We start from the raw sequence: 25,139 nt of genomic DNA on the forward strand, positions 1-25,139 counted from the left end.
CTGAGAAGTCAGTGCAGAACGTACAGGTGAGTTACTAAACACAGTGGCCCACATAGAACTTGCCCAGATTTTCACATGCTTAGGGAAGTGTGTTTCTTCTTGAGTGGGAGCAGAAGTGGGAGTGGGCCTCAGGGAGCAGAAGTAGGAATGGTTTCTGAGCCCAGATAAGGCCAAATGAACTGGAGGGAAATGTGAAAGTAAGGCCTGGGCCACAGGGCAGGGCTGTCCATAGCAAGGATGCACCAGCCACACATCACTCTGAGCCCTGCCTCTAGTGCTCATTGTATATTGTATAGCTTTGGCAACTAATTATATTCTTATAAATAAAAGTTTACATGGTTATTCCATACTCAGCTGACTCCATTCGATCTGAGAGTTATTTTCACATTAGGGACTGTTATCCTATCTGGAAATCAAAACAGGTGGTCCTAGTTCCCCAAGGGTAACAGCTCGATCCATTCTCTTTTAGAGAGATGGCCCTCGTCACTCCTGAAGCACAACATGGTCAAATCCCAGAGCAGCCAACCCAGGGAAGAAGACAGAGAGCACAAAGGCCAAGGGAAACAAACGGACCAAAAGGACTTAAAAAATAGTAACTGGCAAACATTTAACCTTCTTGCTATTCAGTGCTGGTCGAGTGTGCTGGCAGAACAAACCCTTGGGAGTTCTCAAACATTGCTGGTGGGAGGATATCCTGAATCAGAACAACCTCTTCAAAAGTAGTGTGGCATCAGAAGTCAAATGTTTATATTCAGAAGGAAATAAATTACAGGCACATACCCAGGTGTGCTCACACACTTATATATGTGTAAGTCAATGCACATCATTTAAACAGCAAAGTTGGAAAATACACAATGGCATTCTGAATTGATAACAAATGGAATTCCGTTAAATATCCCATTATTCATCAAAAGCATGTTACAGGGGCTTAGGTGTGTAGCTCAGTGGTAGAGTGCTTGCTTGGATTTTGTAAAGTTCTGTAACACTACATACAAGTGCGAGCGCACATGCGCGCGCACACACACACACACACACACACACACACACACACACAGAGAGAGAGACAGAGACAGAGACAGAGAGACAGAGACAGAGAGACAGAGACAGAGACACAGAGAGACAAAGACAGAGAGACAGAGACAGAGACAGAGAGAGGTTTCATGAGAGTGCATACTAATTTAACTATGAGCTACTTACAAGAACAAATAGTATGTATATACATTTGTGTATTAAATTGAATCTTATGGGATTGACAGAGAAGAAGAAATTGGTTCAATTATGTCCAATGTAACTCAGTATCCATATACTATAAAAGTCTTTAGTCTTAATTTGTAAAAGCCTATTTAAATTTTATTTTACGTTTTTGAGGTGCTGGGCATAGAACCCAGGGCCACACACATACTGCACACATGTCCCATCACAGAGCCTATAAAAACTATTTCTAGGGGGAAAAGTCTGAAATTAAGGACATTCCACTGGTAAAAAATTCCCCTATGGTAAGATTTGTGCTACTTTCTTTTCTTAGTATGGTTTTGAAATTTGACTGATTTGGTCTATCACTTCTTATTTTCCATGACAAGCACGGGTCATGCTACCTCATTTTATTAATGAAACATTCCATGCTCATGATACTCAGGACCTGCCCTGAGAACATAAAGCAGACAAGCGTCCCCCTAAAATTTAAGGACCATCAGATAGCAGAGGCACTGCCCTCAGGAAGGAACATCTACACACAGCATCTTCTCTGTGACCATGATAATAAACCCCTCCTTTCAGCACCATCCTGGCCCAGTGCCTGGCAGCTCTCTAGAGGGATGGAGGCCATATATTTATGTGTCTTGGAAAGGGATGGGAACCAGACCTGCAACAGGCTGTGGACTGATGCCCATATGCAGATCCTTGGGATGCCTAACATGTGCTCTCTACCTGTAAGGTGAGCACCAACTACGGAGCCTCTGTCTGTTCCAAAATGTCCACACCAGCTTTATAAGGACTCCATAGAGATCTTGGCTTTTCAGTCTGATCAATGACGACTATACTATGTGATGAGTATACCTGTTAATGAATCCTTTCTGTATTTTGACATAATTGTGAACCCAAATTCCAGGGCCTCTCCTAGAGCTAGCTATGGCACCAGCCAGTGTCACTAAAGTTCACTTCTTCAGGCAGACTGGTTCTGGGAGCACCCACAGGCAGATCTGAGCCCCTGCATTGCTTAGGGCCAGCACTCTGAAAGGGACTTTCCTTTCCAGCAACACTGAGAGCCAAGGATACTATAGAAGGAGACATCCCCACCGCCCTCTCTCCCACGGACTCAGCTAAACAGGCAGTGGAAAACCAGCAACCCGTTACTCAATTAAAAAGAGCTTTAAAAAAAGTCCCCTTGTGATTTGTGCTTGTACAAGAACTAAATAAATAAAACAGAAACCTTTATTGAGCCATCTCCTGGCGGCTACAAAAGAGCATAACTAGAGCCCCTCCCTAGCCCATAATCCTCTGGGAAAACCCAAGTCCTGTCTTTTGAAAGTATTAGAAATCCTCCATGCCTGGTTTCATCACTCTGTAAGCACACGGGTTTCTGAGCTAAGCACTCAGCAAATGCAATATAAAAATCTTGTTAATCACTCAGTCCATAAAGCGTGACCTTTCTACGGCTCGCTCTTTACGCAGCTAGAAGTCTCCTGGGCTCTGCTGTCAAATTCTCATGAGCACAAGTGACTTATGAAATTGGCTGGCATATTTTATAAAGTCTGAATATTGCAGGTGGCAGCATTGCTTTATGACAGGGCAGTAAACTTAGATTGGCCTGTCGTACTCCAGAAGTGAAGGAACTCTTGGGCCTTCTTAGAGTCAGCATGGTGGCACTGGGCCCTTGCTACTCAGGCACCTACTGTTCTTGCTGATTTTCATATAAGCTTCTCAAAATCAAAGTCTGAGGTGAATCACCCACCCCTACGAGTAAGCATGCACTGAAATAGCATTAGAAAAATCCCTCCAGCAAAGCCCTGTGGCGACCTTTAGGGTCCTGTGAGCTTGCCCCACACACTCCTTGCCCAGGAAGACAAAGCCAGCTTGCCATTTTATCTCTGCAAGTTGCCAGAGATGGCATTAAGACACTGGATGCAGTGGTTTTCAAATTTGAAAGTTGAAAGTTAGACAAAATAATTTCCCCTTGTGTTTCTCAAATGTTCACGATCAGAGAGATGGCGCAGTGGGTAAGGCTTCTGGCTTCAGAGCCACAAGACTTAGGCCCAATCCTCAGGGCTCACAAGGTAAAGGGAGAGAACGGACATTACCAAGCTGTCCTCTAAGTTCAACATGTGTCATGTGTCATGTGTGTGTGTGTGTGTGTGTGTGTGTGTGTGTGTGTTCCACATGCACCCATGCACACACTTGCACAATAAATAAATAAATAAATGTAAAATTTAAAAATAATTCATGGTACCATGCTGGACCATCTGGCTAGGGCCCTGCAGAAAGCATCAGACATAGCCTTCTCGGCTGAAAGCTGTTAGGAGTAAGGGAGGAGGCTGAGATAGTCCAGTAGCATGGGTGTATCTTAAGGAATCTCTGAGGCCAGACAGCCAAACCCAGGAACTCAGCGCTGGGGGAGATGGCTGGAGGGTTCCATTCTTCTAATGGTCCCCACCCACCCTAGTTCTGCTCTGTGGAGCAAGAGGGTAAAATCTGGAAAACAAACAACAGCCCTTCCAGGGGGCAAACTTTCTTCGTACAATCCATGGGCTCTTCTGACTTTTGCAGGAGCCAGTTAGGTGTGCATGAGTAAGAGGCTTAAACAGCCTCTACAGGACACCCAGGAAATCCCAGGGAAAACAGTCCAGTACATCCTGGATATCCTGGGACCTGGCATGGCAAGTGCAGCTGCATCATGGCAGGGACAGGAGCCCACATGGCGTGTCCCAGGGCAGACTGAGGAGGGCGTTTAAGTGAAGGAACCCAGCTGAAGTCTCGCATTATAAAGTTACCACTGGGCTCCACTGTGAGACTAGACCTGACTGAGTGACCTGAACCGATTCGTACTCTGTCACTTTTGGCCCTCCCAATTTCCTAGACGAAGAAGTGAGGTTTGGTTTCGAGTAGTGGGTACATAAGTAAGTATACGTGTTCCTATTCATAATGCCAAGAAAGAGAAAGCTACCAGATAGGCAGGTAGGGGGAACGCCTTTCTGCTAGAGTCATGAGGAGCCGCTCCTGCCTCCTTCCTTCCTTTCCTTGGCCAGCCCCCAGAGTCCAGCTGGACCCGGTCTGCTGCGGGAGTGATGACCCAGTCTTTGCCCTCTCCCCACAGCCCTGTTCTACAGCCCTCTCTGTATCTGCTGCAGAGAAGGCAAAGGTGTTTCTAGGAAACAACCTGGCAGGGAGAAGCGTGCCGCTGCAGGGTTTGGGAATTTGCTTTGGATTCACAAGGCCATTACCGTATTCATTACAATTACCCTCACACAGACTTCATTACTGCCTTCTGTGTTCAGCTGCACTCTGCGAAGAAATCCAACTGGGCTACAATATTGTATTGGCTCATTTTGTGCCCAAAAGCCAAAGTAAGAAATAAAAGTCCTTGGAAAGAGATACACATGCAGTCCCCCCCCCCCCCCGCCCACTCAAAATGAGATTCAGAAATCACTTGACTTTAAAAGAGCCTAATTACTCCAGAGGTGTGAGATTCCCTGTGGGGTTAGGATGCCCATAGGTGGTCATCCCAGAGGTTCTGGCCCTGAAGCCTAGCCTGGGAACAGCAGGAATTTTTCCCACACTGGCTGGTACCTCTCCGACTTGCGGAACCCCTTTAAGACAGGAAGCAGAGGCAGCTTTTCCTGGTTTGCTCAGACCTCAAATGCTCAAACTCCTGAAGGTCAGCCATCTTAACCACAGGTGCGGCAGGGAGGACTGGTCCTTCCTGAGGGTCCCCAGGAGCCCTCCTCTTCCCCACTATCCCTCATGATTGTTCTGGTTTCTTACCCCTCTCTCCAGCAGCATGTCTCGGAAATGGGTCACACGCTCCTCCAGGGGCAGGAGAATCTGTGGGGGTGGTGTCTGTGGTCCCTTGTCCACTTGCTGTGTGTCTTCTAGTCCGGAGCTCTCACAGCTTTCAGTCCTTCAGGGACACAAGATGCAGAGTGAACCACACCCGAGGAGATCTGACTGGTTCCCATGGAAACCTTAACACACACACACACACACACACACACACATACACACACACACACAAATACTTTATGGAACAAAGACTTGAGTCAGATCTGGTGGCTCATGCCTACAATTCCAGCTCTGGGGTAGTAGGATTGCCACAGGTTTGAGGCCTAGACTGTAGAGTTAGTAAGACCTTGTCTCTAACAAACAAATAAAACTAGAAAAGAGAAAGAAAAAAGAAAGAAACAGAGTCTTGAAAAGCTCTTTGGCCTAAGTTGGCAAAAGAGACTTTTCTTGCTTGGAAGGCAGATGGCTTTGCTGTGTTGTGTGAGGAGACAGAGATTGAAGTCCTGGCCTATAGCTCCATGTCCCCAGAAGGTGACAGCTTAGGCAGAATCACAGAGATGTCTATGAAATGCTCACATCTTGATGGAAAGATGGAAGAGGGAAAAGGGGGGCCCACCATTTTGAAGGACTACTTGGGGTGTGCTTGTCAAGGTAGCAGAGCGCCTGATAGGTCTTTTCATATCTCTGTGCCTTACTCTAGAAGCACCTGGACATCTTCACAAACACCTAAGTGCTTGTGTCTGGAAGAAAATATTTGGCTAAAATTGATACCTTTATTTCTCATGCTTGCTTCTCCTCTCAGACTGACTGCTGTGACCTTTGTCCTTGAGGACACAACTGGCTTCTCGCCCTGGCCTGTAGTCCTGAGTTTAGCCTTACCCTACCACTCTGGTTCTTCATAGGGTCTGTTCCGCAGCCCAAGTCCCACATCTGCCTATGGTCAGGTCCATGGCAGTAGCTTCACAAAGTGAGAGGCAGAATTGGTGCTGCTGGGACAGCCCCAGCACCCAGCACCCCTATGCAGCAAGATTGTCTTTGCTGCTCCTCAGATCAGGTTGGCCAGTGATGGTAAATTGAGGTCACACAAAAAACACTGAAGATAGACCGTCTGGAGACACACAGAGCTAAGCTTTGTGGAAATACGACAGTTGTTGCATCTAGCATGTGCTGACAGAATTCAGCATTCGCTGCCTAACAAGGGTCTTAGCTCATAGAGATGTAGTACATGTTATTCCAAACTGGTGGGAAATATGTGAAGGAACCTCAAAGGGGTGCCGAATCTATGAGGAGATTTTATTTATAGACCAGCTGTTTCTGGAAAATGTGCTGTCTTTGCTACTCTATGATGGCATTGGAATTTTGAAAAAGGAAAGTTACCAGTTGATCTGTGATTGTGCCAGACTGCAAAGATTATAATTAGGACTTCTTTGTAGTGATTTTCCCTTAGCCCAAAATAGAAGTGTGGAAACAAGGCTTATATTGTTGTACCTTAAACACATCATGATCTCCTGTTATTGCTTCTCCAACAAAATATTTTGTCCAGAGTCACTGGATGCCTTCCAGAGTGTGGGGCTCTTGGCTTGCCTGGATTGGTCATAGACAAAGGCAAAAGTCTGAGGTGTGTTTGGATTCTGATTTTGGAATAGGCTGTGTCTCTTTACTGAATGCTTACCGTAGATGATAAGGCTTGCATATTCTGGGTTTTGCCCAGAAAGAAAGTCATCTGAGCACTCAGCTTGGTATTCAGCATGACTTGTTGCTCTGGTATTGGGTAAATGGCCAGGCAGAAACCTCACTTGCCCTACATCTTGCTTTGAAAAATGTCCTAACTCCACTTGTCTCAAACTGTGGAGTTTGGAGGGATTAGTTTTGTTCAACCTCTCACCCACAGAAGATACTTTCCATCTCATGAGCTATTGGAGGGTAAAAGTCATTCCCTCAGAGCTATCTAACCCTGAGGTAGAAAGAATTCACATCTGTGAATTCACGATATGACCCACATCATATCAGACACAGAGAGTTTGGGGCAAGCCAGATACATCACCCTTCCAGCTATGTAGTGTGATGGGCCTGGACTGAACTGTGATGTATACACATACGCCACAGTGGGAGTCAGAGCTGAAATCTCAGCATAATAGAACCTAGCATAGGTATTTTGGGCTGGGCCTCCAGATGACGTCCCCACTATCCTATCATACCAGCAGCTTTGTAAGAATAGAAAGCCTTTGGATTGAATGAGGGAAACAAGATGGCTACCTTGGACCACTGTAACCATGAGGTCACCACGTTGTGTAGAGAGAGCTGCTGTCTGGGGAGATGCTAGCTGTAGTGGAGAGTTGCATAGGTGTTCTGGGCTCAAGGGGGTGAGCACCAACGTGAACACGTCATATGTTCAATGTGCTCTGCATCTCACAGGGAAGCTGCCTTGTGTATAGCCCATAGCCAAGCTGCAGAAATCCCTGCATCTTATTTTTAGTAAGATGTGAAATTCTGACAAGATGATCTGACATGCCTACAGAACAATTCTGTGATGTGATAGGGTCCTGTACACGTTGCCCTGCTGAAGCAGCAAGCCTCAGGGCTGCCACTGTCTTGACAGCATCGTCATGCTTAATAGCAGCTTCTCTCTATACAAGGTCTTGTATACAAACTCTTGGCTGCAATAGCCTGAGACTAGAGCAGGTTCTTTCCTCTCATGTCCCACTCTGGACAACGGCCAAGCCAAAGGCCTCATATTCCTGAAAACCTGTTGGAACGACATGGTGTTGGGAAGGTCAGCCAGAGGTCCACCCCAAGAACACATCACTACATCCCGTAATGCTGGTACTTCAGCTCTGTCTCCTCAATGGCTGTGTACAAGTGTGTTGCTTTTGGTGAGTCCTGAGATGCCACATGTGTGGCCATATGTGGATATATGGGCAGATACTTGGACAGACAGACTCATCACACTGCTATGGGGATGTAAACAAGCAATGGGACAGGTAGGCCCTTCAGTGGGTGGTTAGGGTTAGAAAGGTCAGGGTAATTGGTATGAGTGGCTTCATAATGCTGGTTCCTGAGGTAGAAAGTGTACTCTGTGTCCCCTTGTGGTGACCTGTGACAACAGATGTGGATAAAGATATCTGGGGCCACTTATAATTGGTGTCTGCAGTGGGAGCCACCATGCCGGGACAGAGTCCTTGACCTGGGGGCTGAGCTGTCTTGTGAAAGTTGGTATGGATATTAGGCAGATGTGTAGAACATCCAGTTGGGGTCAGAAAAGTGTGATGATAATTAGGTCCAGTGACCCCTGTTCTACATAGCAGGCCATGGCCTCTCCAGCTCAGGTGGTAGATGGCAAGATCTAGACACCACAAAGTGAACTGACTCCACACCGACATCATGAGACTGAACCAGGATTACTACTGCAAGGCCACATCCAGAGGCCCATGGACCACTGTCTACATTGAATACTGCTTCCAGCAGCAAGCTTATCTCCTCCTGACTCAGGCTCTTTTTCCATGAAGAAGACACAGAAGAATAAGCTACTGAGGAGAAACCGGTGTATTCAGAGACATTACACGTTAGAGAAAGAAACCTAGAGTGGGAAGGGAAGGGTCTGGGGCTGCTCCTGGAACAAATGCTGCAAAGAGGCGAAGGAGCCCTGTGGGTACCTGCAAGAACATTGCAGACCCAAAAGAATCTTCCAAGGAGTACAAGGAGGTACCTGGGTGGGAGGCCCATAAGGAGGCAAGGCTAGAGGTCAACAGGGATCAGGTCCCTACAGTCTCCTTAGTCAACCAGAAGAATGTGCTGGTGTTGCCAGCTTCCCCAGCTCTGACCCCCTTCTTTGCCTGGCTAGGCTAGCCTTGAGGTGTGGAGTCTGGAGAAAGGCTTCAGTAGTATTTCTGGAAGCCTTAACTGATCTGCCCTGGGCCACATACCTACTTACCGTCCAGATTTTGCAGAAGTGAGACCCACCCATGTCTCTTAAAACAAATTTCAACATACGTTCCTAGATATGAAATGATTCCTGAATGAGTCTTTCTTTGACGGATATTTAAAAACCATCCACCATCGCGAGTGAGAAGGGTATGATATTGATGGATCCATAAAAATAAAGATGTGCTAAGTGACCAGAAGGTACAGACAAGCACGAATCCCACTAGAAACCCTCCTGCAAGGTGAATGGCATGGTTCTGGGGCTGTAGCCAAACCCAGAGCACTTGACTTTTCTCTGTCTACTACCAAGTCGATGTGAATTTACCCAGGGTGCTTGGCCCTCCTGCCAGTGCTTGCACTCTGTTTATGCTTTAATCGTCTATATTTAAGGGCCTACCATGAGATGTTGAGCTATAAAAGGCCACCTAGGATGCACTAGCATCGTATTCATTACCCTTTCTCTATCTACATACAGCCGTGCAACATAGCAAGGCCTGTCTTTATTGGGTGAAACACTGGGACTTTTATGTGATTATCCCAGCTCCTTTCTGTGGTCAGCATGAGAGAAGCTGGGCTGGAAATCAACCTTCCCGTGACTTGGGGTATGGTGTGTAGGAGAGACATTTCTAGACATCATCCCCCCCACCATGCCCCCAGAAGTGAACACACAGCTCCTTGGTACAGCATTCAGCCCCAGCTGTGCTGGTCTCAGCTTCTCCTGATGTGTCCCTAGTCAACTGCAGGCTCTTTGGTAATTCTATCTCCCTGGGTGTCTTCTAGCTTGTATCATTGCAGGGTCAGTGTGTTCTGCAGTTCAGGCCTCATGGCCCATGTCTCTGACTCTTATGAATGTGTTCTGGGCACAGCCTGGAGCCAGGAGCCACAAGCCTCTCTTGTCCTCATCATTCACAGAACTTCTTCATGCAGTCCATACCTTGTCTTCCCACTCCCCTGGAGCATCTTTAATCACATGTTCTTTCTTCTCTGATGTCATCCTGCCCTCTGTCCACCCAGGGCTAACTCAGCTTCTGCATGTCACTGGATGTCTTTATGATGCATGGGACCTGCTTTGAATAGCTGAACTCTCTTGTCCCACCAATGACGTCTCTGTGCAAGATGATGACACATCTGGTTTATCTTAAAAAGCCACTCCCATATCTACAGGCTACAGGTACAGAGTAGTCCCTGGGTTGGCAGTGGGCAGTGGAGGTCCTGTTATACCTCATTACCAACATTAGTGAGTAAATTCTTGTAGGATTTGACTTTGTGATTGCAACTTCCTTAAAGGCATTGAATGCAGAAGAACTCTAGGCCCATTTCCTAAAGAGAATAAACTGAGCTGCCTTCAGCTTTCCTTCTTACGGCACCTGTAAGCCCCAATCTGTACTGCTGAACACTATCTCAGCTTCTGTGTTAGCACTGTAGACTGGTGACTGCAGAAGCTGTCCAGCGTGCAGTTACTGCTGCATTGTGTAAGTCTTCTGAATGCGTGGCCATGGGGCTCTGCCACTAAGGAGAGTAATCAAAGGAATTTATGACATAAAATTATCTTTGCAAATGTGCCCTAGCTCTGTTTTTCACTGTTGCATAGAAGGCAGGAGCTGAGAGACAAGCATTAGGGCTCAAGTAAGGTTGGATGTCCTGTGGTCCATGAGAGAGCTCTGCCATGATGCCTGCTAAGCTCTCCATCCCCACTGTCTTTATGCTCCCAACAGCAAGAACATATGATTCACCTTGTTGGGGGTCAGTGGAAGAATATTGGGCATTAGTTAACAGCTTTCTCTCTGGAGACTCACACACCTTAGACCTCACCTTAAAATGTGGTATGACCTCTCTCCCTGAGCCCCATTTCTTCTCTGCACCTTTTTTTTTTATTTATAAGGTTTAATTATTGATAGTATGTGCCATTTGAGCTTTTGAAAAATTAAATGAAGTAAAATGTTTGGTGTCTGTTTACAATGCTCTGTGTAGCGCTCCCTTTACATTGATACCATGTGGTTGAATGGCCTAGTACAGTGGGTGGCCTGTAAATGGTATTGATTTGGGATTTGGTCACAGTGGTGATGATGATGATGATGATGATGATGATGATACTGGTAACATGGTGATGATGGATGTGATAATGATAATGATGGTGATGCTGTTAGGAATGGTGGGATGTTGGAGAAAATAATGACGGCAACGATGCTGATGATGGTGATGATGGTGTTGATGCTAATGGCAGGGATGATGGCAGGGATGATGGTGAGTGGTGATAATGGGACGATGGTGGTTGTGGCGGTGGCACTGCTCACAATTCTCTGCCCACTGGCTATGGTAGATTCCGGTCATCTGCATTAGTTCTTCCCCAACTATGTTCCAGTCTCTGTCCATCTGGGGATATATCCCCTTTTATTTGATAATGGATGAGGAGAACTATTCTGTCTTCCAGCAGAGATGGCTGGGAATTTATCATCAAAATATCACCAGCCTGTACCTCTGGTGTTAGACACAATATAAAATTCTGCAGGAATCAAAGTTTCTGTGAATCTTTTTGCCTTATGGGGCCTCAGACATCATATCGTGTGCAGTGTAACAAATGATCTTCAGACGTAGCACACTTTGAGCGATCTCTGTGTCAAGCATTTAGCCTCTATACAGGGCCGCTCAGGGCCTGCTTCTGGCAGCTGTAAGGCAGGTCTGTTCATCAATCTGGGGCTCTGGTGCTAAGATCAGAGCAAGGGAGCCTCAGCTCTGCCCACTCTGCACTGTTCAGGTGGGAATGAAAGCCCATGCCCTCATCAGGACAGATGCCACTCTGAGGTGGCTCGTGGCCACAGGCAAAATTTAAGCCGCGGGGCCTGGGCATAGTTCTAAGCTGGAAACAAACAAAAGGACTGCAGAGAGCAAGTGTTCCTCTGCGCAGTACAGATACACGCTCCTGGAGGAGAGGAACTCAAGGCCCACCTGGAGAAACAGGATAATTTGGAGCCCTGAGGTGCTTGATTTTTGGCTTTAACTTGACTGATTGTTGGTCTTGTTTGACTAACTTCTGACAGCGACACGCACCCCATGCTCCTTTGCCATGCACTTTTGAGCCCTTCTGATGATCTCTGTCCTCCAACAATCTACAAGGAAGGTTCCCAGCACTCACTGAACCCCTTTCGTACTATGCCCCAGGCCAGGCAGGCCTCCCACGGCTTGTCAGCTGTCCTGTCTGCCTCCAGGGTAGTCACATTTATTCATCTTTTCCTGCATCTGCTGACTTTATGAATGCCACTGTGTATCAGGAGTCACACTAGTCACACACAGAGGACAGAATGAAGAGTGACAGGAATGTGAGCTCAGGACACAGCTATGATGGCTCCTGCAGCGTGCTCATGGCCCTGTGGGCAAAGGCTTTTCTCACTCACAGGCCACAGGTCTCTTGGTTATGAATTCTCTTCTGAAAAGCATTTTGCTTACAGTTCTCTGAGTATCAAGCCCTCTAAGTGGATATAATGCATTCAAATTGATTGGTATAATAGCTGATATGCAAATGACACTGATTTGATTGATGGCGGCAGTGGCCTCTTCTGACTTGTGGCAGAATCCTAGTGAGCCCAGAGCTCCAACTTCTGGGACCACCAGAAGCAAGACATCTTTATAGCTGACCAGGCAGCAGGCACTGGCTGATACTGTGGCTCTGTCAGGTACTGTGTCCCATCTGTCCTCCTCTAGAGCTTGGATTAGCTAAATCTGAATGATTTCCTCCAGCAATTACAGGTCTTTGGCCTCTAATAGATATGTGTTTCTGAACTGTGACCCTGCAGCCTCTCATTGGGAGCACATGAGGGTGGGTCTGGGGGGCCCACATCTACTGCAGCCTACATACAACACAAAATCCCCAGGCAAGCTTGCTCAGGGAGCTTGTACTCACCTCCAAGGAAGCCCTCAATCACATCAAGTCTTGGCCAAGGGAGTGTAGTAGGGGCTTGAAGCATTACCGATAATGACGGATCAACCATGTACAGAGCATGCAACAAGCAAAACACATCATTTCCCTGCCCCTGCCTATTGCATCCAGGTAGCATAATAGCAAAGTCCCAGGGCTAAAGATAGTCTGGCCTTGTCCTGAGCAGCTCTTCAATACTGTACTAGATACAATAGGGCTCCCAGTGTCTGAAGTGCAGGACAGTCCATGGGATAAAGGGGAGGCTAGCATGGCAGAGCTGTGAAAACCCCTTTCCCAGGTAAAACCTCCACTGATGAGAAATTAGGACAGGCAGAGGCACCTTGGACAGCAAAGGGAAGGCTAGGCAAAGAAAGACTTGGGGAAGAGAGCCTGAGCACAGGACCTCATTGCCTCTTACTCAGGACAGGTACCAGGCTGAGGTCAGGAGCATAGCCCCAGCCCTACTGCACCATGACATAGCTTCAACATGGACAACCAAATCGAAGCCTAGCCCACTCACAGCAGGACACAGGCGAGAATATGGGCAAAACAGTGTGTCCACAGCAATGAAGCAAGGATGGCGCACTCGAGAGCCTGAACATAAGGACAGAAAATGAGCTACAATCTTAGAAAGAATATGACAGGTGGTACTGAAACACAGCACAAGAAAGAACAGAAAGCATAGGGATGAGGCAACTGGGAAAAGAATATAAAAAAATTTAAAGGATCTAAGAACCCTCTAGGAAATGTTTAAAAAACAAATGGAAAATATTAGAAAGGAAAAATATAGTAGTCAGAATATAGATGACCAAGGGGGATGATGTCTTAAGAAAAGTAGAAGTTGAGGGGCCAGTGAGATCAACCATGAGTGGTAGAGATGTCTAATGTTATACACGCCTGAGTCCAATCCCGGAGGCTCACACAAAGATCAAGGGAGAGAACCTTCCACAGTGCTGTCCTCTGACCTCCTGCTCCTCTCCCCATTCCTCCCTTTCTCCTTCTCTTACACACAGACACAGACACAGACACACACACACACACACACACACACAGTGTGTGTGTGAGTAAGTGAAGGAGAGAGAGAGAGAGAGAGAGAGAGAGAGAGAGAGAGAGAGAGAGAGCATACATACATAACATAATAATGAGCAAAACAAAAAACACGGGCAAGAAAGAGTCCAGAAGTAAAGAGACACCACCATATTTTGGTGGTATATACCTCAGACCTGTGACAATTAACCAATGATCACTAAGGAGCATTTCTTACCATCATTTTAAACATATCGCCTATGTTAAAACCCAGGAGTTTATAACAAGCAGATCATCTGTGGAGCGCACCAGGGAACACACAGCTTCTTTGGAAACTGCCATTGAGAGGGCGCCATCAAGCACTTAGCCTGTGGTGCACCTAACTCACCTGGGGAGAGACTCAGTAAAGGGCTCTCTACATTGATTTGGCCTGTGAGCATATCTACAGGCATGGTCTTACTTCATTGAACTGACATGGGAAAACCCATCCCACTGTGAATGGCAGCATTACCTAGGCGTAGCATCTGTATGGATGGAGTGGATGGAGATACAGAGCTGAGCACAGCAAGCAAGCAAGAGGGCATATATGCATTCTTTCTTTCTCTGCTCTTGATTTCCCAATAGCTATGGACCGATACCTCAAATTGTGAGCTACAGTAAATCTGTTCTCCTCTCAGAGGCTTATGGTTAGGGCACTTCATCCCAGCAACAGAAAGGAGGTCAGTGGGTAACGGCACTTGCCACACAAGCCTGATGTTCTGAGTTTGATCCCTGAAACCCACATAAAGGTGGAAGGAAATAACTGGCCTAACAAAGCTGCCCTTGACCTCCACACACAGATCATGGCATACATGTATCCCGTCCCACATCATAAACACATACAACAATAAATAAAATTAAAGTAATGGTAACACAACTTATTAGTCAAACTGGCAAGCGCAAACAAAATGGCAGGAGTCAGACACCAGCGTTTGACAATCTGGAAGAAAAGTATGAATGCATCAAATCACAGCTACATCCCGGAGTGTCATGACCAGGTGTGGTCGCCTCCTGGTGGAAGGATCTCCCCTCCACTCCCCCCAGAAGACATTCCTGCCCAACATAGGCTAAACCTGAACCTGGTGTCACTGTGACTCCAGGCACACAGTACCACAGGCCTAGGCTACACAGCAATTTGTTCCATTAAAAAAATAACAACAATAATAATGACTTTGGTGACAAATGAAGAATGAAGGGGACAAGTCTATAGGTTAAAAGAAACTTAGAAGAAATATCAGCAGCATGCAGGATCTGAACTTGATTGAGACACTTGCTTAAAATGTGAAGTGTAATGCTCATATTAGGTCATTATCCTAAAATATTTACAAATGAAATTTACACATTATGTGGGACTTATTTCAACATAATTGTGGAGGCTGTGAACTAGAGGACTGCCCTCCGGACCCAGACATGACTACAAGCCAAGCCAATGTGGACTTGCCTCACTTAGGGGAGTGGAGGTTGTGTGGTTATGGTCTGCCCGGGGTTCTATAGACATCATCATAGGAACACAGAATGATACTGTCAAGTGGACAAGGATAACCACCTTTTAAAAAAATAATAAAACAGATTATTAACATCAGGGGAGTGGAGGTTGTGGGAGCAGGGCACGGAACTGTGGGAGTGAGGTGTGTTTTGTTTATTGTGCTGAATTCCTCTGTAATTGAAGTCAAGATAACCATTGTTTTGAGATTGGAAGTAGTCATCTGCCTTCCTCACTGTGGGCTCTGCTCCCACAGCAGTGTTGCCAGGAGAGTGCCTTGGCTTCTGTCCCATCAGCTCCAAGCCTGTTTGCTGTGATAGGATAATGGCTTTGTATAATCTATGTATGTACTACAAATTCACCCACATGCTTCTCTCACAATGTCCTCTCCTTGTCGCTTTCCTGCCTTCAGGCAAGGCCCTCGGGCAGCGTCCCTCTTTAAGAGCACACACTGGCTCCCTTGCCTTGCTGACCTTTGATCATGTGGAATTAGCACCACCTTCTATCCCCAAAGGAGTAGACAACCACACAGATTGGAATTAGACTATTATTTATCACATGGAAAGCAATGCATCTTTCATGGGAGAGGAGAAGAAAGGGGCCTACATAGCTATGGCGCCTCTGAAGGGTTTGGAATAGTCTATGCTGTTAATAATCTGTTGTATTATTTTTTAAAGGTGGTTATCCTTGTCTACTTGACAGTGTCATTCTGTGTTCCTATGGTGATGTCTATAGAACACCGGGCAGACCATAACCACACAATAAACATTGACTGGTTGAAGTCTTCAAGAAGATTATGGAAGATAGATGGGCCTCTGGAAAGGAAGGAGACATGGCTCAGCCCTCTGGTGAGCACCACTCAGCTTTGCCTCAGTTTCACATACCTCACAAACTACCTGTTCACTTAAGAAACTGTCTAGCAAGTTCAAAAGGTTTCAGCCATTTCAGCGATGTAACAGTCCTTTGGGTCTGGAGGCTGCCTGGTATTCGTGAAGGAAGTTGAGAAACAATGGAAGTCTCCCTCTCAGTGTAGACAGCAGCCACAATGGGCCTTGGAGCTTGATCATCAGTGGGAGGGAAGGGGTTTTGAGGCTGGAAAGCTCTCTGGATCCCAGACAAAAGGGCAAGTGCAGGAGAGAAGAGCAAAATGCAGCCAGACATTAAGGCTGCTGATGTAAGGAATTTGTAGTCCCCATGAACCAGAACCACAGACCATGGACTGTCCTCTATGCCACTGTCTGTGCTGTCCCAGATACTGGGCTGTGACAGACAGCTGTTCAGCATGTGACAAATGAAGAGGGCTGGATTCCCATCATCTGGAAAGATGTCCATTCAAAAATCCAACCACCCACTTTGCCTGCCTTCCTGAGTTGTAGCTTCTCACAGGAGAACCGAGACTCTGTGTCGTCATCTGGCTGGAGTCAGAAGACTAGCATTGTCTCAGAAGTCAGCATCCCACTACCAAGATGGCGACACACCCAAATCTGAACCACACTGGGGCCCTGTATTCAGGCCCCTGCATACAGATTGACAAGCTAGTCAGATAGAACCTTGAAGTGGAGAAGGAACGGTTTCCTCTCTTCATGTGAGAGTGGCTTGCTGCTTTGAGGAAGGACTTGCATGTGCTCAGGGCTATGCTGCAAAGTCCAGGAAGGCCGAAGAACAACCACCAGACTGTAGGGTTTTCGAACAGAAGATATGAATAGATCCTCATTGGAAGAGATTCTGCAAAGGGCTGTTTTCTGTTCAGGAGATGGAAGGTCAGAAATAACACACTGAGATTTTTAACCTCCAAGTCCTCGGCCGCCGGCCTGAGCCATCCCAAAGATGCCTGCTAGACTCTGCTCACACAGGATGAAGATCATGGGGCCAGCGATGGCTCAGTGTTCACTACACAATGGATGTAAATGAGATGGATGGAAGCTAAGTAGGGTATATATAAGAGGCAATGAAGAACAATCAGAGGTCAGGCAGTCTAGACCCCATTCTAGACTGTTTCTTACCAGCCAGATTTCAGACTTCTCTCAGTTTAAATGAAAATTTTGATGGAAAATAAGAATGCCCCCTGACCCTGCCCCCCCCCCCCTGGCCCCCTCCCCCACCTCCCACCCCCCACCCCCAAGGAAATAGCCTTGTGTCCAGACACAGCACCAATGGCTGTAACACAATGGTCTCCTGACTAATGCTCCCCAGTCTAAGAAATGACTGAGTATCTCCATCCCTTTCAGAAAGGAAATAAATTCAGGAGACTGTTCATGTTGCAGCTTAAAAAGACAAATTGAAATCCTATGACAAATCACTGCTTCTGCACTCGGTCTTCTCACCGGCAGATGTCAATGAAGGGTCCTGTGTGGAATACCTTAGTGACACATGGCACAGGCCCAACACCATCTGTAAAGCCACAGATTTCTATGAAGAGTCAATTCCTTATCTACAAGAATGAGCTAAGTGTAAGGGATTACTTAAAAGGTAAGTAGAAGTGAATAATGTGTTCATCACTGCACATGTCAAAGACTACAAAGCTCTCACAGTCTCTCTCGTCTCACAAGATTCCCAAAGAATTAGGCAGACCACTAGGGCTGGCATGGAGAGGCAGAGAATTCTATGTCATCCAGGGGAATCTTAAGAGATGCAATTTCAGAACATGATCTTACAGCATCTTAAAATAGTTTCCACACTCAATAGTTTAGTTTTCCAAATGGTCCCAACAGGCTTATATGTTTAAATACTTGGTCTCAAGTTGGTGGGACTGTTTTGGAGGGATTAGAAGGTGTGGTTTTGAAAGGGGTGTGTCACTAGGGGCTTTGAACATGCATTGTCACCCATTCTCTCTGCCTCCTACTTGCAGACCAAGATATATGTTCTCAGCTGCTCCTGACACCATGCATTTGCTCCACCATCATGGTCCCTAACTGTAAGCCAAATAAAACATTTTCTTTTATAAGTTACCTTGGTCATATTGTTTTGTCACAGCATTAGACAAGTAACTAAGACACTGGGGTAGGAAGGAGAAGGTGTCAGCTTACACTGAGAGGACAGGGGTTCTGTATGCTAGCCTCTTTCCTGCTGACTGGGTAACAGCCATTCTCTCATTGCACAGGGGCCATCTCTCCCAGACAACATTATCCAGGGATGGACTTGATCTCTCCACGGATTGGGAGCTTCAACTCCCCCCATCCCCCAGCCGCAACAATCTTGGCCTTGTTGGCCCAGGATTGAAAGTTACCATGAAATTCTTGTATTTGTCTTTTGGAGAATGACATTTTTCATCTGTTCTGAAAGGATTCACCTTGCCCTATAATCATGTCTGGAGTAAAGACCTACAAGCAGATGAATCATAGTCATATAATTCCTGGGGAGAATCACAAGCATGGGGAGACTTTGGGGGACCCACCTCATCCTAAGTGGTCTGAAATTGCTTTACACCCCCAGTTCCATCTGGAAAACCTTGGTTTCTGGGTGTAGATCAATAGGGGCAGATTTGGAGACAGCAACAAGGTGCTTGTTCCAGCATCTTGAGTCTTCAGGTAGAGCTGTATATGACCTCAAAAGGTCATATTAGTCACTTTTCTCATATCTGTGACAAGACTCCTGACAAAAGCAAGTGAAGCAATAGTTTATTGTGATTCATAGTTTGGGGGCATTGTCCATCATGGCAAGGAAGGCATGATGGTAGAGGAGTGAGGCAGCTGGTCACACTGTGTCTATAGTCGGGTGGTGGAAAGAGATGAATGCTGGTGCTCCATTGAGTTTCTCCATTCTAACCAGTCTGAGATCTCAGTGGACTGCTGCTGTCCACATTAAGGGTGGGTCTTACCCCTATAGCTAAACCTTTCTGGAAATGCCCTCATGCAGAGGCATGTCTCCTAGGTAATTCTAGATCTTGCCCAGTTGATAATCAACACTGACCATCACAACACTTTACTGGACCTGACAACTTCATGGCAGGAGACAGTCAGCTCCATATGTCCAGTGTCATCAATTGCATCCCAAAAGGCTAGAGGCCACCAGGGATAACAACACAACCCATCTTTTAGCCAACCTACTGTAAGAAATCTATACCAGTGTTGTAGAAATGTCAAAAATGTCCTCAAAGCCAATGTGCTAATGGCAACTGAAAGGCAAAGTCCACTGACTCAGTGGGAACCCCCAGGCCTGACTGGCAAGACCCAGCTTCTCAGGAAGGGACAAGCTGTCGTCTATGCCCATGACAACTTCTCTATAATGTCTCATAGTTGCTTCCATTCCGATTTCTAAACTAGATGACATAATTTTTCCCGAGTTCCCCCAAAATAATTCCATTTGAATTTGAAATAAAGTCCCAGCTCCCTAAAATAGATAGCAGGCATCAAACACTGGTCCAAGCTGTCGAAAGACCCACTTCTCAGAAGGTAGGGGCTGGCAGGGCCACCAAACGCTCACTGTACAGAAAGGGGACACGCAGCAGTGAGTCAATTTTCCAGCCCCAAGGAAGATGGATGAGTTTGCATCAGGAACACATCTCACTAAATAGTAAATAACAAGCTTTCGGAAATGGCACTCACCAGGTAGTTTAAAAATACTTTTGTGTTTTGAAAGCTTGTCATTGTGACATATTTCTCCTCCAAGGGAATTTTAGGGGAAGTATCATTTCGCGCCTACATTATCTGCACAATCAATTTAATTCCATCTGCGTTTGAACACCCTAAGTGCATATCAGCCGTGCCAGAGCTCATCAAAGATGCAGGGGTGGAGAAGAATCTAGAACCACGATCACCGTGAGTTAGTCCCTACATATATATCTGTATATATCATGACATATTGGGCCAGGAGCTAACCCTTGCAAGAGAGTTTTTGGTGCTTTTTAAAGTGGAAAAAGAAACATGTTGTTATTTATACTAAAGGGGCAGGTCAAGATGAAAGGGCTCCAGAAGGAGCTGTGGAGGCATCCTACCTTGCTGCTTACGCCAACTTCTATGATATCAAATGCATTCAGTGCCCAGACCTCTGAGGTGGCACTGGCCAAATGCAGTGTGGGCCATTAGTACCGAAGCATGACGTGTCATGGGCACTGCAGAAAAATATGTGGTAAGAAACTGCACCCTGGTAGGGCTGCAGACACAGCAGGCTTGCCTGTTGGCAAGGAGACAGACCTATCTTCCACACACAGACCAGGTTCCCCTTCAACACACACACAGGGCAGGCCTACCTTTTGCACACACTGAGAAGGGCTAGCCTTTGCATGCGCAGAGCAGGCCTGCACCTTCTACGTACACAGGGAAGACTCACCATCTCTCTGTGTACTGGCTCAGGAATGAAAAAATTTCCAGAGCTGCCTAGAATATGCTAAGTCCTCAGTCTGACTACTTCATGTCTACAGAACATTTTCCTGCCAGAGCTTGATGTGCAGTCACAGTCTCACCAAGGCAGCCCTGGGTGAGTACCTGGTGAGCCTGGAGGCACACCAGCATGTGACAGGCACCAGCCCCTCCCACAGCTGCAGTGGATGGTGCTTGTGAGCAACTGCAGAAACTGGAGCAGCTCCACAAGAAACATCTGCGCTAGTTTCAAAGTCGGTTTTTAATTCTGGAAGTCACTCAGATGATTAAAACCAAAATTAATGTTTTGCTGTTATTTAAATGCCAACTGCTCAGAAGCCATGGCCAGTCCATTTCTCCTGCACCACAGGGAGCTTTTCTCGAGTTTCAAACTCAGTGTACGTGTATATAGACCAGCTGGGACAGCTTGGCTGACAGTCGCGGTGTGGACAGGGAAGCAAAAGAGGCTGCCCTTCCTCCCATTCCTCCAACCCTTGAACCATCAAAGGCCCTGGATGAAAATCTCCTGTGGGGCTGGGCGTGGTGGTACACGCCTTTAATCCCAGCACTTGGGAGGCAGAGGCAGGCAGATTGTTGTGAGTTCGAGGCCAGCCTGGTCCTACAAAGCGAGTCCAGGACAGCCAAGGTTAACACAGAGAGACCCTGTCTTGAAAAATCAAAAAAAAAAAAAAAAAATCTCCTGTGGCTACAGGGGTGTTCTTTGACCCTCCCACAAAGTGACCTTTTTAAAGGCAAGAGTTGAAGTGGTCAGATAGCAGAGCCCCACCCCACCCCCACCCCACCGCAAGATTTGGATGAAAGTTTTGACCCCAGGGTCATTCTGTCCCGGCTTTGTGGCAGCCTGTCCTTCGCACATCCAGTGTCACCTCCACAGTAAGGCAAAGCAGAAGGAGACCAGGATGAGAAAAGGCTCAGCCTTTGACCTGCATAAGATTTACAGTGCATCATTCTGTAAAGTTCTGTGGGCTTTTTTTTCCTGGTTCTGAACTCCCTTGGGTCGCCCTCCAATCTAACTGAGGCATCCATTAGAAAGAAGAATCCACAAGAAGTTCCATCTGTAGGCACACTGGCACAGCCTCAGGTTTCCCCTCCATCCTTTCGTTTACTGAATATCTCAGGATGAAGGACCATGGGGGCGGGGGGCGGGGTAAAAAGGGATAATGGTTCTGAAACAAGATTTCATTCTTTGTTATGTTAAGTCTTTGCTTCTTCTTCTTCTAAGGGACATTTTTAGAAGAGATAATGTTCCCAATATGCTTGATGAACGCCTTTCAATTTCTGGTCCCAGACTTGGGGAGCTCTAGAGAGGAGCTGCTACAGTAGCCAGGCGCACTGGTGAAGGTGCCTGATGGGCCCAAGCAACTCCCAGGTGCCAGTGGGATATTTATCCATATCTTACCTGCACCAAAGACAACTAAGTTCACTATGTAGCCTGAAAAGTACTGCAGCCAGATCCTTCCACCTGTCCTGTTCTGAGGCCTTAGATACCTATATTGCCCCAGAGTAGCCCCAGTCTGTAATGATGTTCAGTATACAGAGGACAGACCAGTGACCTCTTGAGAAACACTAAAAGAGAAAGGACACGTTTCTTATCCCACCCTTGCAGCCATGTGGTGACAGGCCACCTTGACAGATCCCTGCATGTCATTAAGTGCCACATGCAGTTCTGTAAACCGGTCCAGGCTACAACCTTAGTTGCAGATGAACTTCTGAGACAAGGGCTGGATAGACGTCAAACAAGACTCAGAGATGCAATATCCAGCCAGAACTTCCTGCTTTGATTTAGTATCTTACACAGCACAGGTTGGCCCTGAGCAGTGGGCCACCATGGCCACTTCCATGTGGTTCTGGAAGCTCAACACGTGACCCTGAACATTAATGAGGAGGTGTCCAGAGAATAGGCACCAAGAGGTAATCCAGTTGCCTGCTTTACAGTTAATTTTTAACTCAAATTCAAGGTAGTCAAAGCGCTTTCTTTCCACACCACCAAAGCACCAAGGGAAGACACTATAGGCTAGAACAGCACTACCTACCTATTTCTCTTGGTTTTCACACTTTGGTCCTCGCTGCCATCTTCTGAACTGGATCCATCACTGCTCTCAGCTGAAAGAGACATCACATTAACACAGCTGAAGGGTCAGGCTCAATGCTCTGGAAGCCAGCAGGCAGGTGTGGTGCTCACGCCAGCCCATCTGAAAACTAGGAAATTAGGCACTGACATGACTCGCATGACCTTGCCTTCTTTGGTGCATATTGCTTTGCATTTTGTTAGAAAAATAGACCTGACCGTTGATGTCAGAGAGGCCACCACCAGCCCTTCAAACCCATAACAAGCCCCTCAAGATGGGCTCGATGAGTAGATAAGATAAAACCAACCACTGCTCCACTCTAAGGATCAGCCTTTCCCATGCTGGTATGAGCACTGCCCCTGTCAGCTGGCTGCTAAAGTGCTAGTTTCTCCATATCAGCCTCCTGGTACCCGGAGCTCCCCCCACCCGCTTCCACTGCAATAGCCACACGGCTGTTCAGCACACCATATAATCTTCACCACAGGTGACTCTGCTTCCAAAGCCCAACTGTTTGGGAGATGCATTACTGTTTTCAAGCTGCATGGTGCAGCCTGGAAATGCTGCATGAAACGACAGAAGGAAAAAATGTGTATTGGTGCCCTGAGGTTTCCCGTATGGCTCCAAGAGAGCAAGAATGAGTGAGGGATGGTTCTACAGCTTTGTCATTTCTGACACATTGGGTGGATTGTGATCCCAGTATAGAATAAGAGATAGCCTAGCCTGCTTGCCCCCTCTGTGTCTGTATACTCCCAAATCCACCATCTTTGTAAGCTAGTCCTTATGTTGACAATGGAGAGGGATGGGGTTGGTTTGGTCAGGTGTGCCTCCAGGTCTCCACTCGGCTACCTGGGTCACACCCTGCCCTCACTTGCTGAAAATTGCCTTTTCCTTCTTGGAAGGCCCAGTGCCTCTCTCTGTTCTATTGCTCTCTCGATAATAATTTCCGAGTCATGTGCCTCTCCTCTCTCTCTCTCTCTCTCTCTCTCTCTCTCTCTCTCTCTCTCTCTCTCTCTCTCTCTCTCTCTCTCTTCCTCCACTCCTCCTCCTCCTCCTCTTCCTCCTCCTCCCCCTCTCCCTCCTTTCTTCTTTCTCTTTCATATAGTTAAGGCTGACTTTGGACTCCTGATCTTCTTACTTCTACCTCCCTACCTTTTCTTTTAAAATACTACTCTTCACTTACCACTGGACACTGACCTGGAAGTTTCCTTTTTACTAGGGTTAGCTTTCATAGTGCTGAAGTTGCTATGCATGCTACCAGGATAGAAAAGTAATCAATACGCTTATCCTGCATATACAACAATGACTGGACTAGCAAGGCATGCCCATTGGTACAACACTGCCACACATGTCACAGAAGTGAGAAACCACTTTCAAGTTGGATTTAAGGCTCATTTCATGAGTCAGAACTTATTCCTGGCACTATTAAAGGGCTCAAGATCCACAGGTTAGTTAGGTTCTAGGACCTGTGTGTGTGGGGGGGAACCCTATTACTATTATTCTGACAAACGGGCATAGTATTAAAACGACTCCTTAAGACTTATCACTATTCCCGTAGAACACTGCATCTTTCCACCCTCGTAGAGAAGCTTCCCTTTACAGTAGATGGCAAAGAATACAAAGACCCACACATGGCCCAAATGCAGAGAATAAGAGACTGGATCACTTAAACACCCAAAGCTCTGTGTAATCATCATGGAAGGGGCTGTGTGTAGAAAAGTTGCAAAGGCCAGAGGTGGTGGGCGACTACAGAGAAACTGTTTTCTCAACAAAATGGGACAGTTGCTCATATGACCTAACAGAGGTCATATGAACCTAACAATACGATCGAGCCAAACAAAATACCGCCATGGCGGGTTGGGCGCCAGAGAGCCCCACTGCTAGCTGAGTAACTATTGGCAACTGATAGCTGCTTGGGAGAGGGAGAGTCAGTTTTCTTCAGGGATGAGTCCCCTGAGAGGCTATCTGTGATCCAGTAGATAGCCCTACACACCCCTGAACACACTGGCAGTACTAGTGGACTCAATGGGTTGTTTTGACCTGAAAAGAGTACCATGCGATCAGGAGGGAAAGATAGCGGTGTAGGGGTGGGACTGGAGGGAAAGAAATGAATGGGTGGACTAGATCAAACACATTATACTCATCTGTGAAATTCCCACCAATCCAAAAAAAAAAAAAAAAAAAATCAATCAGTCAGTCAAACCTCCAGTTTTTATGCCCTGCACTTAAGACCGCAGGAGTGCCTCAGTTAACCATGCAGTCTAACTACCCATACTTTTGCTCTTAGCATGTGGTGTGCAGCTGTTAGCGGGATGAGAGGGCCAGATTCTATAGGCTTCCAGCTCATCCATGAGACTACGCATGCCTTCTAAGTGCTT

The 25,139-nt window shown here is 46.6% G+C and overlaps 1 protein-coding gene across 1 annotated transcript in view; it reads right to left on the reverse strand.

The window, feature by feature from the left end:
• Positions 1-25,139, reverse strand: part of Tcerg1l (transcription elongation regulator 1 like) — a 188,572-nt gene that overhangs the window by 16,496 nt on the left and 146,937 nt on the right. Inside the window, exons 8-9 of the mRNA XM_051145520.1 lie at positions 22,729-22,798; positions 4,978-5,113 (exon numbers count right to left, since the gene is read on the reverse strand). Coding sequence (XP_051001477.1) covers positions 4,978-5,113; positions 22,729-22,798 — 206 coding nt within the window. The remainder of the gene's footprint in view (positions 1-4,977; positions 5,114-22,728; positions 22,799-25,139) is intronic.

This window comes from Acomys russatus, chromosome 5 (assembly GCF_903995435.1).
Source record: "Acomys russatus chromosome 5, mAcoRus1.1, whole genome shotgun sequence".
NCBI lineage: Eukaryota > Metazoa > Chordata > Mammalia > Rodentia > Muridae > Acomys > Acomys russatus.